Source organism: Fundulus heteroclitus, chromosome 8 (assembly GCF_011125445.2).
Source record: "Fundulus heteroclitus isolate FHET01 chromosome 8, MU-UCD_Fhet_4.1, whole genome shotgun sequence".
Taxonomy (NCBI): Eukaryota; Metazoa; Chordata; class Actinopteri; order Cyprinodontiformes; family Fundulidae; genus Fundulus; species Fundulus heteroclitus.
In genome coordinates, this window is record NC_046368.1 from 13,839,849 (window position 1) to 13,857,358 (window position 17,510).

At 38.5% G+C, this 17,510-nt stretch overlaps 1 protein-coding gene across 1 annotated transcript in view; it reads left to right on the plus strand.

Annotated features, from left to right (window-relative positions):
- Nucleotides 1-1,259: 1,259 nt before the first annotated feature.
- LOC105930983 (matrix metalloproteinase-17) overlaps nt 1,260-17,510 on the plus strand; it is a 90,222-nt gene continuing 73,971 nt past the window's right edge. The window contains exons 1-4 of the mRNA XM_036140711.1: nt 1,260-1,329; nt 4,749-4,804; nt 4,918-5,093; nt 5,678-5,938. Coding sequence (XP_035996604.1) covers nt 1,260-1,329; nt 4,749-4,804; nt 4,918-5,093; nt 5,678-5,938 — 563 coding nt within the window. The remainder of the gene's footprint in view (nt 1,330-4,748; nt 4,805-4,917; nt 5,094-5,677; nt 5,939-17,510) is intronic.

Below are 17,510 nucleotides of genomic sequence, written 5' to 3' on the forward strand. Positions count from 1 at the left end.
TTCCCCTAAATAACTCCACTGAGGAGGCTTTAATGTTTCCAAAACTACTCATTTTTTCACAAATACTTTTGGTTTTATAGCACTTTAAACAGACAAGATGTCAAGATTGCTGACTCGCTCAGAAAAATGCTTCGCTGCACAGAAAACTTGCTTAAAACTTAGCTTCACACAAATACTAAAATTTACATTTACACTTTATAACTTTGGTGCTGTACTTGATTTATATCAGTTATGTAATTTCAGGCAGAAATTGCTCCTTAAACCCTCGGGGCTACATTGCTTATTTTTGTGACATTATGGGAAAGAATCTAAAGAAGTCAAGAAAATATCAGGAAAATAATTATGGACCTCCACAGGAATGGACTAAAATTTCAGCACACCACTGTGAGAGGCTTGTAAAAGGATACCCAGAAATCTAAAGAAGTCAAGAAAATATCAGGAAAATAATTATGGACCTCCACAGGAATGGACTAAATTTCAGCACACCACTGTGAGAGGCTTGTAAAAGGATACCCAGAAAGTCTGACCTATGGCATGAAGTTTAAAATGCAATTTGACCAAGTTTTAAGAAAATGTTTGCAAACATAAATAGATAAATATCATTCACAATTCTGGCATTTAGCAATTTTTTTTTTTGTTGTCTTACCAGAACTAAAAAAAAAAAAAGAAATGTTCAGTCTGAATTAAAGTTGGACAAATGCTAAAAAATGTTGTGTGCTTTTGTGTACTGTGTGTAAATGTATTACAACAACTGTAGATATATTTGTAATTTGAATTTATTGGGGGATAAAGTCCAACAAAAAGTTTCTTAACACTGTTACAAGGAATTGGAAATTATATTTATCACTATGCACATAAATAAAATTGAATCATGATAAATCTATTCACCTTTTTGCGATAAAAAAGACATTCATTGAACAAAACTAGGTATTGGTACTATTGGAACTGCACTAAAATATGATATGAGCAAATTACTAATTATTAACGACCCATATCAAAACGTGTGTGAAAATGTTAGCCTAGCTGCTATCTGTAAACAAGTTTCTATACATGTAAACATCAGCAGCAGAAGCAAGATTTTCGTTTGCTGAAGCCTGATTTTGAGCATCTCATTAAAGCTGTAGTTGGTGATCCTGTTCAGAAACACTTTTTTATACTGGTTAAAATCGTCCTTCTATTCATTGTCAGGATTTGTTTACTGATGGACTCAGAATCACACACACACAGGACTAAAGTTGAGAGTCTTTATTGTAGGCATGATGAGTGGTCGAAGATGTGACCGGAGACAGAACTGCAAAGGATCGGGAGGGCAGGAGCTGACGGCCCAGAGTGAGAGTTCAGAGAGCCCGTGACTGGCAGCAGGAATCCACAGTTCAGCACCAAGTCAGCTAGGGCACGGTAACAGGAGTCCACTGTTCAGTGCCAAGTCAGCCATAGCACAATAGCAGGCCCTTCAGGATAACATAGAAAACAAAAACCAGAACCAGGCAACAGGACTTCCAAAACATATAACGAACCTTACAGAGGCAGAGGAGACAAGGTTCCAAGAGTAAATGCAGACTAGCATGGCGAGAGTATAGGTTAATGACGGACCAGCACTAGAGTGAGGCGGAGGGAGGCTTAAATAGGAAGGCTAGCAGGTGAAATGTGTCTGATTGATTAATTACCAACAGGTGTGACTGACTGCAAGGAGAGTGAAGTGAAGGCTGAGTGGAAGGGAAGGAGGAAACTAAAAACTAACAATGAATAAAGTCAAAACATAACTAAAACCCAAGCAAGGTGGAAAAACTGAGAATAATAGTAAACCAAAGCCGAATCAAAAACTAAACCATGACATTCATAAAGTAGCTAATACATGTTGTATTCGCAAAAAGGAGGTTAAAAATATTTCACTGTGACCAATCTGCCCTTTGGTCCGAAGGGCAGGGATTTCTCAAAGTTTTGTTCCTGCTCTCACCTATAGACATTATATACTCACCCCCTCTGCTCCTCAAGTTCCAGGGGAATCACCTTATCTATTGGTTGTCCCACATGCCAATCATTCTGACATGCTCACATATTTTTAGTACCGTGGTGTTTATTATTGAAAGTAAGCTGACAAGAAAGGGAGCTGAGAGAGAGGAGGCAGAGGTCCATGGGTTGGAGTCAAATCTGGGACAGCTGCTTTGGGGACTAAGGCCTCCATGTATTTGTTTTTCCTAGGACTCTGATGATTAGGAGACCATGGATGGAGAGTCAAGGAGGTATACAAAAAGACATAGGCCGATCACGAGCAAAGATATGAGGTGTGATTAACACTCTGAGTAGGAATGATCTGAACTCTGCCTCAGGGGAATCCGCTCCTCTTAAACCTTTCCTGATTGGTGTTCGAGGGGTGCAGCTGTGTGGAGTTACCTGCCAGTCAAAGTCATCACGAAATATGAACAGTTTTAATTTTATATCTATCTTGAGATTCAGATCTGGAGAGTATCCTCCTATTCCTCTTCTTTACTAAGGCTGTGAAAAAGCAAAAGGAAGTTGATAAATAATTCAACAGAAATTTAAAAAGAGACCCCCCCAAAACAAATTATACAAATAAAGAAATGGGAGTTTTTGTTTTGGCATTGGATGTTTCTGGACAATCCCAAACAGTTGGGTCATTTTAGTATTACTCCCTCAGATGACCAAGAACGTGACACAAAAGAGACAGAAATATGTGTAGGTGAGTAGGTTATGTAAAGGTTGGGTAAACAGTCCCGTGGAACAAAAAGCAAAGACATGCTCCACTGGCTGCATGAGGGACCTCGTGAGGGAGTTACTGCTGGCATTAAAAACCACTTCTAGCAAACAAATGCACATTTCTGCTGGGTCATGAGTCTTGAGCTGCTTTGCTGTTCCAAAAACATATATATTCTGGATTGCTAACTACATCCCAATCAATAGTTTCCCCATGGAAATGACATGAATACTGATAGTTTTCTTTTCCTTTTTCATTTCTTTGTCAAATCCATGTGTGGGTGCAGTGGTGATTTTCAGAGCAACACTGTTTATTCTGTATGCATGTCTGTGTGTGCCCCATATCTGCATGGGGAATGTAGAAAAGCAATTATCATAATCCCAAATGCTGAGCAGACATGTGTAGGAGATGGCCACACTATGTCCAGCCCTGGCACTGCATGCCTCATTATCTTGTAATTTTGTCAGCAAAGTTGCTGGTGGGATTGTTGGAGCACCAGGAGGCAGTGAAGGACTGGGACTAAAGAAGGAGGAGGAGGGGGGGGGGGGCAGGAGTATTGAGGAAACAGACTCAAATAACAATTCCCATAATAGTGCAACTATTAAAATAACTGAGGAATGATGATTTTTTGAAGAAAATAAACAAACTATCATACCTCAGAGCTGGGGTTATCAAACTGTGTTACTAATAGAATTGGTGGTCCTTGGGCTCATTTTGTGGTACTTAGCTAAAGATGTATTAATAACTTCCAAGGTATATTTTAACACAATAACTGCAACGTAGAGCTACTGAACACAAACAACCAGAAAAGATTTGTTTAATCACGCTCATCCCTGCTTCATCAGAAACTTCTTAGCAATAAAGAGTAGTGGAAAAAAAAGTGTTCATAAAAAGCAAAGATAATGTAGATTTTACTGCAGTTATTTTGCAGAAAACAATAGTAATAATGAAACCAAGCACTTCATGCCACATGTTATTATTATTATTATTAGTCTTTAAATATCACTAAAAGTAGGTACAAAAAATAGTCCTGTAAGTCATAAACACATTTAACCACATCTTTCAGGGTCCTCACCAGGATTATTATTTTTTTCAGCGTAACAGTGAACGGTTGGTGGTGGGCGGGGTGCGCGGGTGACCATGTGCATACAAGCGCATGTGTGTTTTTGTCTCGGAAGGCTGGTGCGCGCGCTGGTTTGTCGTTCCACTATATGTTGGTGCCTGTAATCTGTCGTCTTGCTACTTATCTGGATGTATTCCCACAGCTGAGCGTAGCTTTATACAGCTTGAAGGGGGCTGTACATCAAGCGCTGATAAAAGTTAGCATTAGCTAATGTGGTTCTGGCAGTTTATAGCCCTTTTCTGTGTTGCTCTCAAACATCAGAAGTGAGGCTGCCTTCCATGTGCGTCACTCCCTAGCTCCTGCGCCACTGTCAGCCCTACATACACTGTACCAAGGCAGGACATGTGAAAAAGAAATCTTGCTTATGTTGCTTTTAATAAGAAGGCAAATTATAACAAAAAACTTTGAGAGCCTCCGTCTTAAAGGTAAAGTAGACAATGTTTCTGGCAATGTAGGTAAGAAATGCCCAAGTCACTTTTTGAATAACTGCACATGCACAACACCATCCTCTTTGCTCTTCCGCTTCGCAGAGGGGTCACTTGACAGAATCTTCAAAATGCACTCTGGTCTTATTTCTTCCTTCTGAGGTCTTCCTCTTCTTCTCTCAAACTTGTAAGACAGTTTGCTTCTTGTGACTCAGGCATTTCCAGAGTATACAGAAAGAGCAGTGGTGCTACAACAAATGGCTGGAATGGCAGCTCACTGGATACATGAACGTTAGAAGTGGGCATGCACAGCAAAAGGAAACTAGCAAGGAATGAGTATGCACATTGGTGGGCACGTCACAATGTTGACATGTGGAGCAACTAATAGAGAAGAAGATCCCCACGGAACTCAAAGCTGAAAAAAGATTGTCCACTATACTTTTACTCCTTAACAATGTTGTAAGTCTCTATTGTCAGGATGCAGTTTTTTCTCACTGCATCCTGGTTCAGTTCTGGCACCCTCCGCCTCCCATAGAGCCTGTCACCGCACCTCTCTGTTGATCAGCTACATCTGTCATGCCTAATCAGATCCAGACTCATTCCACCTGCCAACTCCTCTATAAAAGCTTACATCAGTCTGCCATTCCCCTCAGGATCTTCTGCAGTTATCGTCTGACAGTGACCTTGTCATTCTCACCAAGTCCATGCCTTGCCTCATGTACCTCATCCTGTGCTCCCTTCGTCTGCCAAGTCTCTGCTCCCTTCGTCTGCCTGCTTCATCTCCGTCATCCAGCTCCAGCCATCCTCACCATTCCTTCGCTACAGCCTGGTACAGTTTGGTTCTTCATTCAACTACCCAACCTTTCAATAATGTCTCTTTAAGAGTGGCTCTGCCACTCTTAAAAAAAAAAAAAAAAAAAAAAAAAAGAGTGGCTCTGCGTGTGGCTGAATTCGGGTTCAGACCCTAAATCCTGACATCTATACTTGATGTAGGGATTTTATATAACTCTTTAATAAAGAGCAACAGTTCCTCTCTCATCCACCTAGTTCCTCCGTGCTTTGGAGTAGGTATGCTTCAAAGTGTTTAGTGATTTCATGTGTAAACTAGCCATGATGATTCATGTAAGAACCAATTGTAACAATCCATATTAAATCAGTATACAACAGTCAGGTATGCAGTTGTGTGCAGTGGAAGTGTGTTGTCGTTCTTACTTTTCTCCAGCAGGGTGCGAGAGATGGCAGCCACATGTGTTTTCCATCTACGCCAGTTAGTGAGGAGCATTTAAGGCAACTGGAGACTAACAGAAGACATCAGAGTATTAGCTCTTATTGAGCAGTACCTGACCAGTTCTTAGTTTCCTTGTTCCTCCGTGGTTCCAAGTCTTTGTTTTATCCCCCATGTTCTTTTCTCAGGTACCAACGTGTTGTAATCCAGTTCTCAGAAGCTCCTCCTGAAGACCATCAACTCCATTGTCAGTTCCGGATCCCAAGAGCCTTCCTGGCATTCAAGTCGACTGCTGCTCCTTCAGACGTGCTGGCGTCCTTGGCTACAGCTCCACCAGGCCTGTCCACCTTCCAATGTGGAGGAACCATCTGTCTCCAGCTACACTTCCACCAGCTCAGACCAGTAACAGTCTGTCACCTCCAGACCACCACTAACCACCAGACCCATAAGTCAGCTTATACCACTACATCATGCCTTCCTACTTGTTGTCAGGTCTGCAACCAGAGCCTCTTCAGTCAGCCAGTCCCAGTTGCATCCCCTGAATTTGTTCATTATTCATTTCAATAGGCCATTTCCCCGGAAATCAACTCCAGTTCTCCAGATGGTCAGACAAGCAAATCAAATTGGTGTTGCAACATTTGCAACACCAATCATTTTGGAAGATGAGGATGTCCCAGGAGCATGTCTTATTTCAACATACCTCAGTCGAAAAACACATCGTCGACCAACTGAGACGTTGGTTGAAATGTAGAGGCCTGAAAGTTGGCAGAACGTATTAGTGGAAAGGTAAGGTTTTCTTTTGCTAGAAGCATGGTTGGGCTGTGTGCTAGCTAACACGTTCCAGCATTATGTGAGCTAGGCCTAGCCAAGTCATTTGCAGTTTTTCCCAGAACAAAAATATAAACCTAAACATTCCACCTAACGTTAATCAGCTCCGTGAATTTACCACGCTGATTCTCTGAGTTATCCCCGCCAGAATCTGTCCCCCGTGTTGGGAGCACGCGTGCAACAGTGAGAGCCAATCTAGTCTGCTCCGTCTCATTTTCAACCTACTATGTGTTATTAGACTGTCACGTGTCTGTCTGCTGAAACCAAAAATCTCCCTTCCTCAGTCCGTCACAGTTGTCTGCTTTGTTGGTGTATTTTTTATTGCTAGATAGACCCGTATGAATGGATCATATAAAACAGATACAATGTGATCAAATAAACACTGAATAAAATTACAGCTGAACTGTAAATCCCTCCCGCTTACACGCTCTTATGCAATGATGGCATTTCTCAGCATTCTTTCGAGATTTAGAAAAGGAAATGGGGAAAAAAAACTCCTTTTATATGGTCAACATGGCCATATCATAAGTCACTCCGGCAGACAAAAAAGCAGCAGTGTCCCATTGTTACCATTTGCTGATGCAATATTTGGGACAGAGCTGTCTGCTTCACCACTCTAAACAGTTTGTCTAACCGTGATGCAGGTGCACTGCCTGTTCTAAATTTAGTATAAATGACATTATTTGAGGAATGCTCCATAAACCTTTATCATTAAAACTGTCTTTTCCGTGTTTGTTGCTTCTGGGTTGATCATGGAAAGTGTAAATATGACAACAACAGACTTGTGTTTTGGTCTGAATTCATCTTTTAATAAAACCAATATTAAGTAAAGTTGCATGGCAATCATGAATGGTCACACACATTCTTTAGGAGCTGCTGGCTAAGACTGAGAAATGTATCTTTTTGTATCTAATTTAGTATGCATTGTTTAGTTGTGATTTGGTGACTTGATTAAAAATCTATTGAGGATTATTATGCAATTAAAAGGAAATGATTCAAAAATACCAATTCATTTTCTATTTTTATGTTTTGTTTATCTTCATATCACTGCCTGTCAGTCCTACTGTGTTCTTTCCAAGCAGATCAAGATGGAGTTAATTCAAAGAATAGAATAAAACACATAAGATGTCGGAATTGCACAGAATACAAACATGTACACACATAAACAATCTTGGAACATTGGGAAATACCTTGTTCCTCTCAAACAACTTACAGTTTCCACATGTTTTTGAGTATGCAGAGAATCATTATGCTGGATTCCCTCTGCAACCACAAAGATTATTTTACACTAATCTAATCTAAAATTAGTTCTAAAGAAAGTCCAAGAGTTAAAAGTAAAAAAATAATACCAGAGTAGATATTGCACAATTATTGATAATATGGCATAATGAGGTAAAAAGAGATGAAAATGTTCAAGTTAACAGTGAAAAAAAGTTAGAAAGAACACCAGCCTATTTACCGATCAATATGAAATATTACACAGTATGCATGATAGTACAGCAGCATTTTGAAGTAGCTAAGGCTGAATCAGCCAAGGCAGCTTCTCCTTCCAACCCCCATTACACAACTATTAGAAACAGTGTAAGTGACTTTGAAAAATGCTTCCTATTGTCTTTTTGGTCATTGAAAAGAAAGACTAGCATAATAACAGAGAAAAAAGAGCAAGAGCTAAATGAACATTTGGGGCAAAGCAAAAGAGAAGCCAGAATCTGGAGAGACCACATCATAAATATAAAACTTTAGGAAGCAGTTGGCAAAAAAAGAACTACTTTACCAAACACAACCTAAAAGCATAGCTAAGGCAGTGGATCTACAGAGATAGCCGAAAGAAAATGGTAAGCTGAATTAAAAACTAATTTAGGGCAAATATCAAGCAAAAGCTGTCATGTATTTGTAATTGTAGCACTTTGAGATTTTATTTGAAATGTAAAGTGCATTAAGTGTTAATGCAGTGAAGCCGTTGTTCTGAGGATTACTCAGAATGCATATGCTACCTATACTACTCACTGGAGGCACAGATAAAACAAGAGATGGTGCTGCTGTTCCATTTAGCAAGATTTATCCATGATGTATCCACAAACCTTTTTAATTTCTGCACTGTATTTGGACAAAATAAACATCCAGACTGTGCTCATTGCTCCCCTATCATATCTTAATGCCGTAGACTTGATTTGAATCAGCCCACTTATGTTCTTAAAAACTAAAGTCTTTAATATAATCATATCTCCACTTATTATGATTATATGATTATGCATGTATTTTTTTAAGATCAGATAAGATAGACTTTATTGATCTCACAGTGGAGAAATCCACGTGTCACATCGGCTCAATAATCAAAAGAGGGTGCCCAAAGGAGGAAAAGGTACATGAGGTATATACAGTGCATGCTCAAATATACAGTGGATGGAAAAAAAAGAAAAAGAAAAAAAAAAGAAATAAAGCAGAGATTTAACATGACTTATGTACATTTAAGGTGACTTTTAGTAAAAGTAAATGCATTCCTAGTGTGTGCGCGGTTTCCTTTTGTTTGCAAAATTGTCAGAATAGCCATATGCATGCATTGCGGGAGCTTGATGATCATAGCCAGGTAAAAATGTTCACTCTAAAACTAGGCTGCCCTGAGGGTTTGCCATCAGGAATCAAACTGCAGCAGGCACTTATACACATACAGTGGGCTTTCAGTGAGCCAGCAGAAGAAGATTACAATAAATTACTCTAAAATAAGTTTAAATGGACAGAACAAGCCAGAAAATAGCACAGAGTTTGACTGATATTTATTTGTTCACTATTCTGTCAGGGGCAAGTGGAACTGGGGGATGTTTTTCAAAATAAAGACCAACAAGCAGATAAAAGGAGTTACTCTGAATTATGGTAAATAAACTGCATCAACTATGATACATTTTATTTCACTTTTGTGCATTATCCATTGAGATTTTGGAAAGTGTAAGAAAAATGATGAGTAGTTTTCTTGATTTTTACTCTAATGATTCTTGGTAACCATACACACCTACAATTACTGATGTTTTTAATCAACTAAAGCAAGTTCAGTCCAAAACCATTTATGCAGATTAAGGCGAAAAATCATCTTTCCCTGAGATGAAAGAAATCAATACAAATGCTCTTATATTTAAATTTTATCTCTCCTTTACCTGCTGAAACTTGTTTTTCACCCAGAGAATACTTGCAATTCAAGTGGTCTTTGGGTAAGAAACAAGCTTGAATGGAATCTGGTGCACCTACTATGAAGTGAAAAAAAGACAGAGCACAAAAAGTTAAAAGTTTAAATAACAAAATGGAGAACAGTAAGAGGACTCAGCAGAGTGAGAAAAATAGACCCTGATGTCCTCCAGCTGCTCAGGGTAACCTAAGCCACACCATAGGCTTTGTCAGAAAGAAAAGTTTTAAGCCTAGTCTTAAAAGTAGACAGGGTTTCAGCCTCACGGACCAAAACTGGGCCTGATAACTAAAATATCTACCTCCCATTCTACTGTTAGAGACTCTAGGAACCACCAGTAGACCTGCAGTGTGACAGCGACGTGCTCTCAGATGGCAGGTTTTCTCTTACAACAGTACACTGTATTAATAAAATAAATGACAGAGTCACACATTTAAAGAATGATTAAGATACGGACCACTCAAAGGTGCTCATACAATAACTTTTGAGTTACCCCTCAATGTCTCTATTATACATCAGCAGAATTTAATTTAGAGCCACTAACAAGCACAAACTTAATAGTTTTTAATTTTGTCCGGTAAGTTCATCCCTCTTTTTGTTCAGTCAGCGCATCACTCTTTCTTTAAAAAAAGTGCACATAAGTTCTCTATTTCTCTGTATGAGCTGGACTTGTGATGAAGGCTTTTATGATTTCAATTTATAGTGACTTTATAGCAATCCATCAAACTCCTGATTCATCTCTTCAAAGCCTTTGTGTCCAACTGGTCCCCATTATCTTTACATCTTTCTGTTGGTCAATCAGTGTGAGTATCAGTTATTTTCTCAGTCTCTGCCAAGTAGCTGAATGCTAGATTTGAGCTGTTCTTGCCTGTTAGTAGTTCGTAGAGATAAGTCCCCTTTCTTAGACACCACCATCGACTACGATGACTGTGTGAACAAAGCCTCACAATAAACTCGAAATGGGCAATTTGATAGAAAGACATGCAGTTTAATAAAAATGTGTAAATTATAGGTAACAGATTCTGAACCAATTGGGTACTTTTGGAACTAGTTAAAAACTTTTGGCATCTTTCATAAAGGAAACATTTTCTGAACAATGCAGTAAACTTAATAAAGTTGATAACAGATTAAAAATCTTCTTTTAGAATATTTAGCAATACAGAAATTACATGTAATAATTGCCAGAATAATAAGAGACAATTTTAAAATATGTAAACCTTTCTTCAAATGCAGATATTTACATACACTTCTGTAGTGTTTTGTAGACTTGGCTTTCAATCTGAATTACCCAACTAATGTTCTAATAAAATTATACAAGCTTCTTAAAATTGTTTGCTGGACTTTTGGACCAATCCACCAAACGGACCTGGGCTTTCATTTCTAAAACATCACATGAGATCTATACTTTTTTTTTCTTTCCTCATCTATCTAGGGTATTATCCCTTACATATTCATGTATTAGCACCATGGGAAGCTATCCTAGCTTTCAGGAAGAAGACAGGTTCTGTGTCCCAGACACAAACATGTTTCATTTTGAAATGTGAGTATCAACTCTAGAACTACAGAAAAAGGCTTTGGAAAGATGTTGGCTGAAGCTTGTGGGAGTGTGTCCACAAAAGCATCCAAAAGCATCTTTAAAATACAGATTCCAGTTTGCAACGCTTAGAGAAAAATACTTAAATTACATGTCCAGTGATCTAATGAAACTAAAATTAAAGCTGATGACAACAACCGTCACTATATTCAGGAGATAAGTAAGGGACACTGCCCGACAAGGTGTCCATTATCAGAAATGGATGGACAACACAGATGCGTGCAAAGTGTGGATTACGGTTGCTTCCTTAAAGTCCATTGATTTCTGATAATGGACACCTCGAAGGGCATTATCCAGCTTATACCATGGTCAGTTACGAAATAAATAAATAAATATTAAATCAATTATTATTGATTTAATTAACAATCATTTAGAACAATCAGGCTATTTGACGGGAACTTTTTTTTCATAGGTTTCTTATAACACTGTTTAACGGACACCCTGCAGTCAATCAGAATAGAGTATTCACCCAGACGATGGTATAAAATTGTTTAATCAAATGAACATGGCACCTTCAGGCAGCTGGAAATATGTGTATCCAAGGATAAATCAGATCCCCAATTTTCTTTATAATGTCTTGCCTACTTTCATTTATGTTTCTCATGATGTCCCACAAAGAAGTAGTCTGTTTGATCCATAGGTGGGTTTCCAGGTAATTTACTCAGATGTTTGTAATTACAGAAGTTTACAAAACCTTGACATGATAATCTGTTTTTCCCCACATTGTTTAAAGGCGGTATTTGCATTGTATCTTGTAAACTTCTGAACTCTTAAGAACATACAAAATGATCCATAACAACAACACATGCTAAATTTTCAGCCATCAAGCATATAGAAATAATTTTGGTATTCCTATCTGATCTATAAAAAAGCCTACATTTTATTATATTTTAAAGTCACACAATTAATTTAGGTTTTACCTGACATTGTGGTATCTAGATGTAAATCTTGTGGATGAATACATTCTACTGAATTGTGGTGTAAATTGTTAATATGACCTAAAGGTAACATCCAAAAGTATTTTGCATTTATCACGACTTACAATCTATACCACAGTATTTGTGGTCAGCTTACAGCTGTTAGCACATCTGTTACAAACATGTTAAATACCAACCTCCTAATGTGTTACACATTATATTTTTATCCAATCTTCGAAATCTACACACAAGCTCTCCATATAATTTTTGTCACCTTAATTTGCTCATATTTTTTCAACAACATTTGCTACATAAACACAAATTACTACACATGTGATCATTGGCTGTAGACATAGCTGCACTGTATTCACGATTAATAGCTTAAGCTGAGGATGTCATGATTTGGGTTTTGTTTGCTTTGTTTTGGACTTTTCTGGACTAATTAGTTTCCTCTCCCCTCAGCCAACAGTCATCTGTCACCACCCAATCAGCTCAGTCCACTCCTCAGTCACCGGTCAATTAGCCCAGATCAGCTCCACCTGCTGCCATTAATTCCTGCCAACTCTGCTCACCTGTGTCCCTGTCTATATATACCTGCCTCAGCCATCTCATCCCTGCCAGATCGTCACCTCTTGCCTCATGTGCGCTTCCTGTGTCAGCGTGTTGCTCGAAGTGTACCTTGTTTTCCATGAGTTCCAGCTTCTTGCTCTGCCCGTTCTGGTGTTTCCTCGGCCCGCATTGTCTGTTCTGGTCAGCCCCTGCCATCATCTCTGGTTCTGGTCTGCCACTACCTGCAAGTTCCTGATCATTTTGATCCTGCTTGCTGCTCCTGTCCTGGCTCGGTTTACGTCGCCATCTGTACTTTCTGGTCTCCTGCCTAAGCCTGCTGGTCTCATCAGCTACCAGTATTCATCATTTTCTTAATTAACCTTTTTTAAAAGAATCATAACTCCTTGTCCGGTTGGAATATCGGGTTCACCTAACTATAAGCATTAAAGAGGAAGATAAGTTAGAGCTATGACTGTAATGAGCCACATCAAAAGCAATATTCAGAGCTTGAATCTGAAAATGTTTCCATTCAAATACATGAAGTTTAAGATCTAAATTTTAAGACTTTGCTCTAGGTTTCTTCTGGAACACTGCCGCTGTTTGCACATAGGAAAGACCTGGCTCAGTGCATGACACTTTGTGTTAAAACCCCTTTACATTTCATTATATGATATAGGCTAAACCAAACGTGTCTAAAGTGTAGCCCAAAAGTTATTTTTGTGCCTTTAGAATTATTTTGTACAAGCTGCTACTGCAACTCAAGAACTGCACAGGAAGTTGATAAAGATAATGCCCTTCAATCCAAGGCACATTTATTTGTAAAGCACATTTCAGTAGCAAGATAATACAAAGTGTTGTACATGAACAGACGATAAAAAAAGAAAACATTGCAAATGAAAGTACATTGCAGTGGAATAGTAGCAGCAGGTCAAGATATAAGACAAGTTGGACTACAAACTAAAACATTAACATTCAAAGACAATTCTAAACAAATAGTTTTTATTTTAACCTTGACGTTTTTGTAGAGGTGAGCCTGATCCCCTCTCTCAGTCTTTGTACAGCACTTGACACAGTGATTGTGAAAAGTGTACACAACCCTATAAAAATCCAAGGTCTGTGTGACATAAAAACAATCAGACCAGGATAAATAATTTTACAACTTTTTGTACCCTTAATGTGGCATATATATCCTACTGAATTCAATTGCTAATCAAATTTGTTAGGGGATAAAAAAAATTTATAAAAGTGGCAATGAACTAATTGCTTAAATGTGCACAACTTCAAATAAAGACTTGCTGAAAGAGCTTTTGATTCAGTTTAAGCAGTTTCTTCTTTACTTGACACCTCATATAAATTCTAGTTAATCTGATTCATTTTTAATAAAGTTCAGTGTTCCTAGGTAGAACTTCTTGAGGTTTGCTCATTTGCATCCTCCAGCTAAAGTCCTAGGCCTGATGTTCAAATATTCCAAATAATGACCGCTAAATTACGTTGAACTGTGAGAGCAAAAAAAGTGGGCGTGTTACACCTGATCATCAGATTGCATTCCTAGAGGATAAGAATTACAACGAATATATGGCCCGCTCTATTTAAATGAGTAAACTGCGTCTACTGCTGGCAGTTTGCGGACTGCTGTCAACGAAAGAGGAAGCTCATATCCTTCACATAATCACTCCAGACACCCAGCGTATACTAAATCGTTTTAGTGAATAGAGCATTTCTGCTGTTAAACATTGTCTTAGAGACGATAATAATTATAACTTAAAATAAAGAAGAAAGGCTATTTTGTCAGCAGACATTCTGCATAACAGAAGAAAAAAAAACTTATTTCATGTCTCACTTTAATATGAAAATAATACAGCTTATAAATCAGATTTATCCCATTTTATCATTATTATACAGGTTTGTGTATATCAGTGATGGTGGTCATGTCAAATGCGACAGCTGAGCGGAGCTTCTCAAGCTCCTGTTGACTGAAACCTCCCTCCAGTCATCAGAGGTAATAATGTGTTAGGATATCAACAAGGTCAAGTGGAACGAGCTGTTTATCCCGGCACATATCTATCAGATACCACCCCGGAGATGACACAGCTTCCCCGCTGATGTCACAGTTTGGATGTGTACCGCCCTTGTATGGGTGTGTCCCGAGATCCCTTTATAATGTTTGTGTGATGAGCACTCGAGGCCTCCTGCCGATCAGGGGCCCATCAGCGCTGGTGTGACTGTAACTATTTCTCTGTCCTTACGTAGATAAAAGATAACTAAAAGCATACTTGTCTGTTTTATGCGTCCTACATTCAAGGTAATAAGTAAGTGGGGGTCGCCTGACTGGGTAAAACGAGCTGGGTCCACCGAGGGTGCTTCACCGTAGACACGGCACGGTGAAACAGTAACAAATGATAATAACTATTTAAAAGAAAAATAACATAAATAGGCGTTTACCCGCCTCATTGACCGCTGGAGACAGGCACCAGCTTCCACGTGACCCTACATGGATAAGCGGATAGAGAAAATGGAAGGATGGAAGTTACAGAGACTGTGTTGGAATAATTAGGGAGGAAGTTATGGACGTGTGGACCCGCTGGTCTAGAATGACCACACACACACACACACACACACACACACACACACACACACACACACACACACACACACACACACACACACACACACACACACACAGTCATACCTGCACAGCACCCTCCCCTTTTACATCTCCCCTCTCAGTGACTTGGTCCGGCATCGTGGTAAAATAGTCCCTCCTTTCTGGCCACAAGAACAGCAGGCATTGTATGCATGCAAGTTTACAGCTGACTCTCAAGAGGTACTAAATATAGAGGCAAAACTTGCAACAACTCCCAGTTTCCCCTTTGGAAAATAGCTTTGCGGGTATTACGTATTCACATTTGCATATCCCCTCCCATAAATTTGCACGGTTTGGTCATTAGCATGTGATCTGCGTATTCATGAAGGCACTTACGCAAACAAGTTTGTTCTCACTGTTCTGCTCATTTTAGAAATGCAAATTGCTTTGCTCCTGGTTTGACGATCAGCTTTGTGCAAACTAATCACATTGTACCTGTTTTAATACGGACAAACGTTTTGAAAATCAGGCCCAAAGTTTTAAAAAGATCTAAAGGATCCATTTGTCAAAGGTATCAGACAGGAGAAGCATGCAACGATGTAATGTTGCCAGTAGCCTTCAGGGGCACTAACCTGGAAGTCACATGTCTAGCGCCCCTAGTGGCTAAATGTTAGATGGTGCTGCTTTAACTGTAAGAAACCTCCAGTAGAAGCAGGCTAAGTGTGAACGGCCATCTGCCACAACCAACTGGGGGTTAGTGAAGACAGAGGAGACACTCAAAAAAAACATACAAGTATAGCCACAGGAATACTGTTGTGTTAGAGAGGGTACTGGCAGACTGGTTGCATTCTTGCACAAATGCTCTTTGCACAAATCAAATTCTGTACATACAAATGTTTCACTTTTGAATCACTGCTGCACCTTATACTGTTATTTAATTTCATTGCAATTCACAAGCTGTATGCAACTAAATTTCGTTCTGTACGCACTCTGTGCATACAAAATGACAAATAAAGTTGTCTAAGTCTAAGTTCCACAGGTGTCTGTGTCTAGGAAAGAAACACAATTAAGCAGACAGAGTCTGAGCCAGTTTTGAAGTTACTCACATCTCTGATATATGATGAGGCGTTCTAGCAGATTTAAAATTCAGATTATGTTTATTTAAACAGGAGGTGTAAATACATTGGTATAATGAGTTTTATACCAATGTAAAACTGCTTTGAATTTGTTAAAGACATTTATTTCTATTTACATTTTATTAAAAAAAAAATTACGTCAAAAATATCTATTACCTTACTCAAGAAGAAGAATTTAAATATCTTTATTGGTATTTAATCACCCAAGTCATCCTGGCAAGCTTTTTCTATTTCCACAGCTTTATTGATTATTTATCTTTAATGATGAGCTCCAAATATTTGAGATTAAAAGGCCTTATTGCCATTAATCTAATCTTTTGCTTCCACAACATATGCTCTATTTGATTTGGAGAACTGCCAAAAAATAATACTATTACTTCCAGCCAAAAAAATACATGTTGATAAATCTGGAAATAAATAAATAAATCATTTAAATCTAGATTTCACAGGAAGACGATCTAAGTTTACCATCCTGACCAGGGCCCTTCATTGATTTCCTCCCACAGTCCAAAAGCATACATGTTAGGTTGATTTCTAAATTGCTCTCAGCTGTGAATATATTCAATGTAGTGAGTCAGAACAATCTCCACATTTCTACAGAAGCTAAAAAGAGTACTAAAATGTGGTTAACTTATAGAAACAAAAGTATTTTGTGTTAGGACAACATTCATATACTCTGTGCTACACATTCTATAAACATGTACTACCTTAACTTTCACTTAATTTAGTAAAATCCAAGACAAACTTTTGGTCAGTCTTCTAACATTAATCTCTCTCTTCATCAATTATTCATTGGTTCCCAACAGGAAGCACATTGCCTCTCTGCACTCCACAGCTACCCTCTCTATGTTAATTTGTAAAGCTTGTGTTCTCCTAATATTATATCTGCACTCATTTGATGTGCCACCAGTACAGCTAAAAGAAAATGTAATTAGTACAAGCATACTAATTAGATTCATGCAATGTATTTGGGCAAGAGCCTATTGCCATTGCAATTGAGTAAACTGCACGGCTTTACTCTGGGCAAGTTACTAGTCTGTGATATAGGCAGGACAGTAGTAAAAAACAACAACAACTAATCAGAAATATGGTCTATTACTATCAAATCAAAGGCATAATTTACAATGATGGTAAACCACTCCCAGTGAAGTTACATGTGCAACAGCTTATTGAAAATAGGAGAGCAGCATAAAGGTTTATAAGAGCGTCCCTGAAAGAGATTGCATTTATTTCAGATG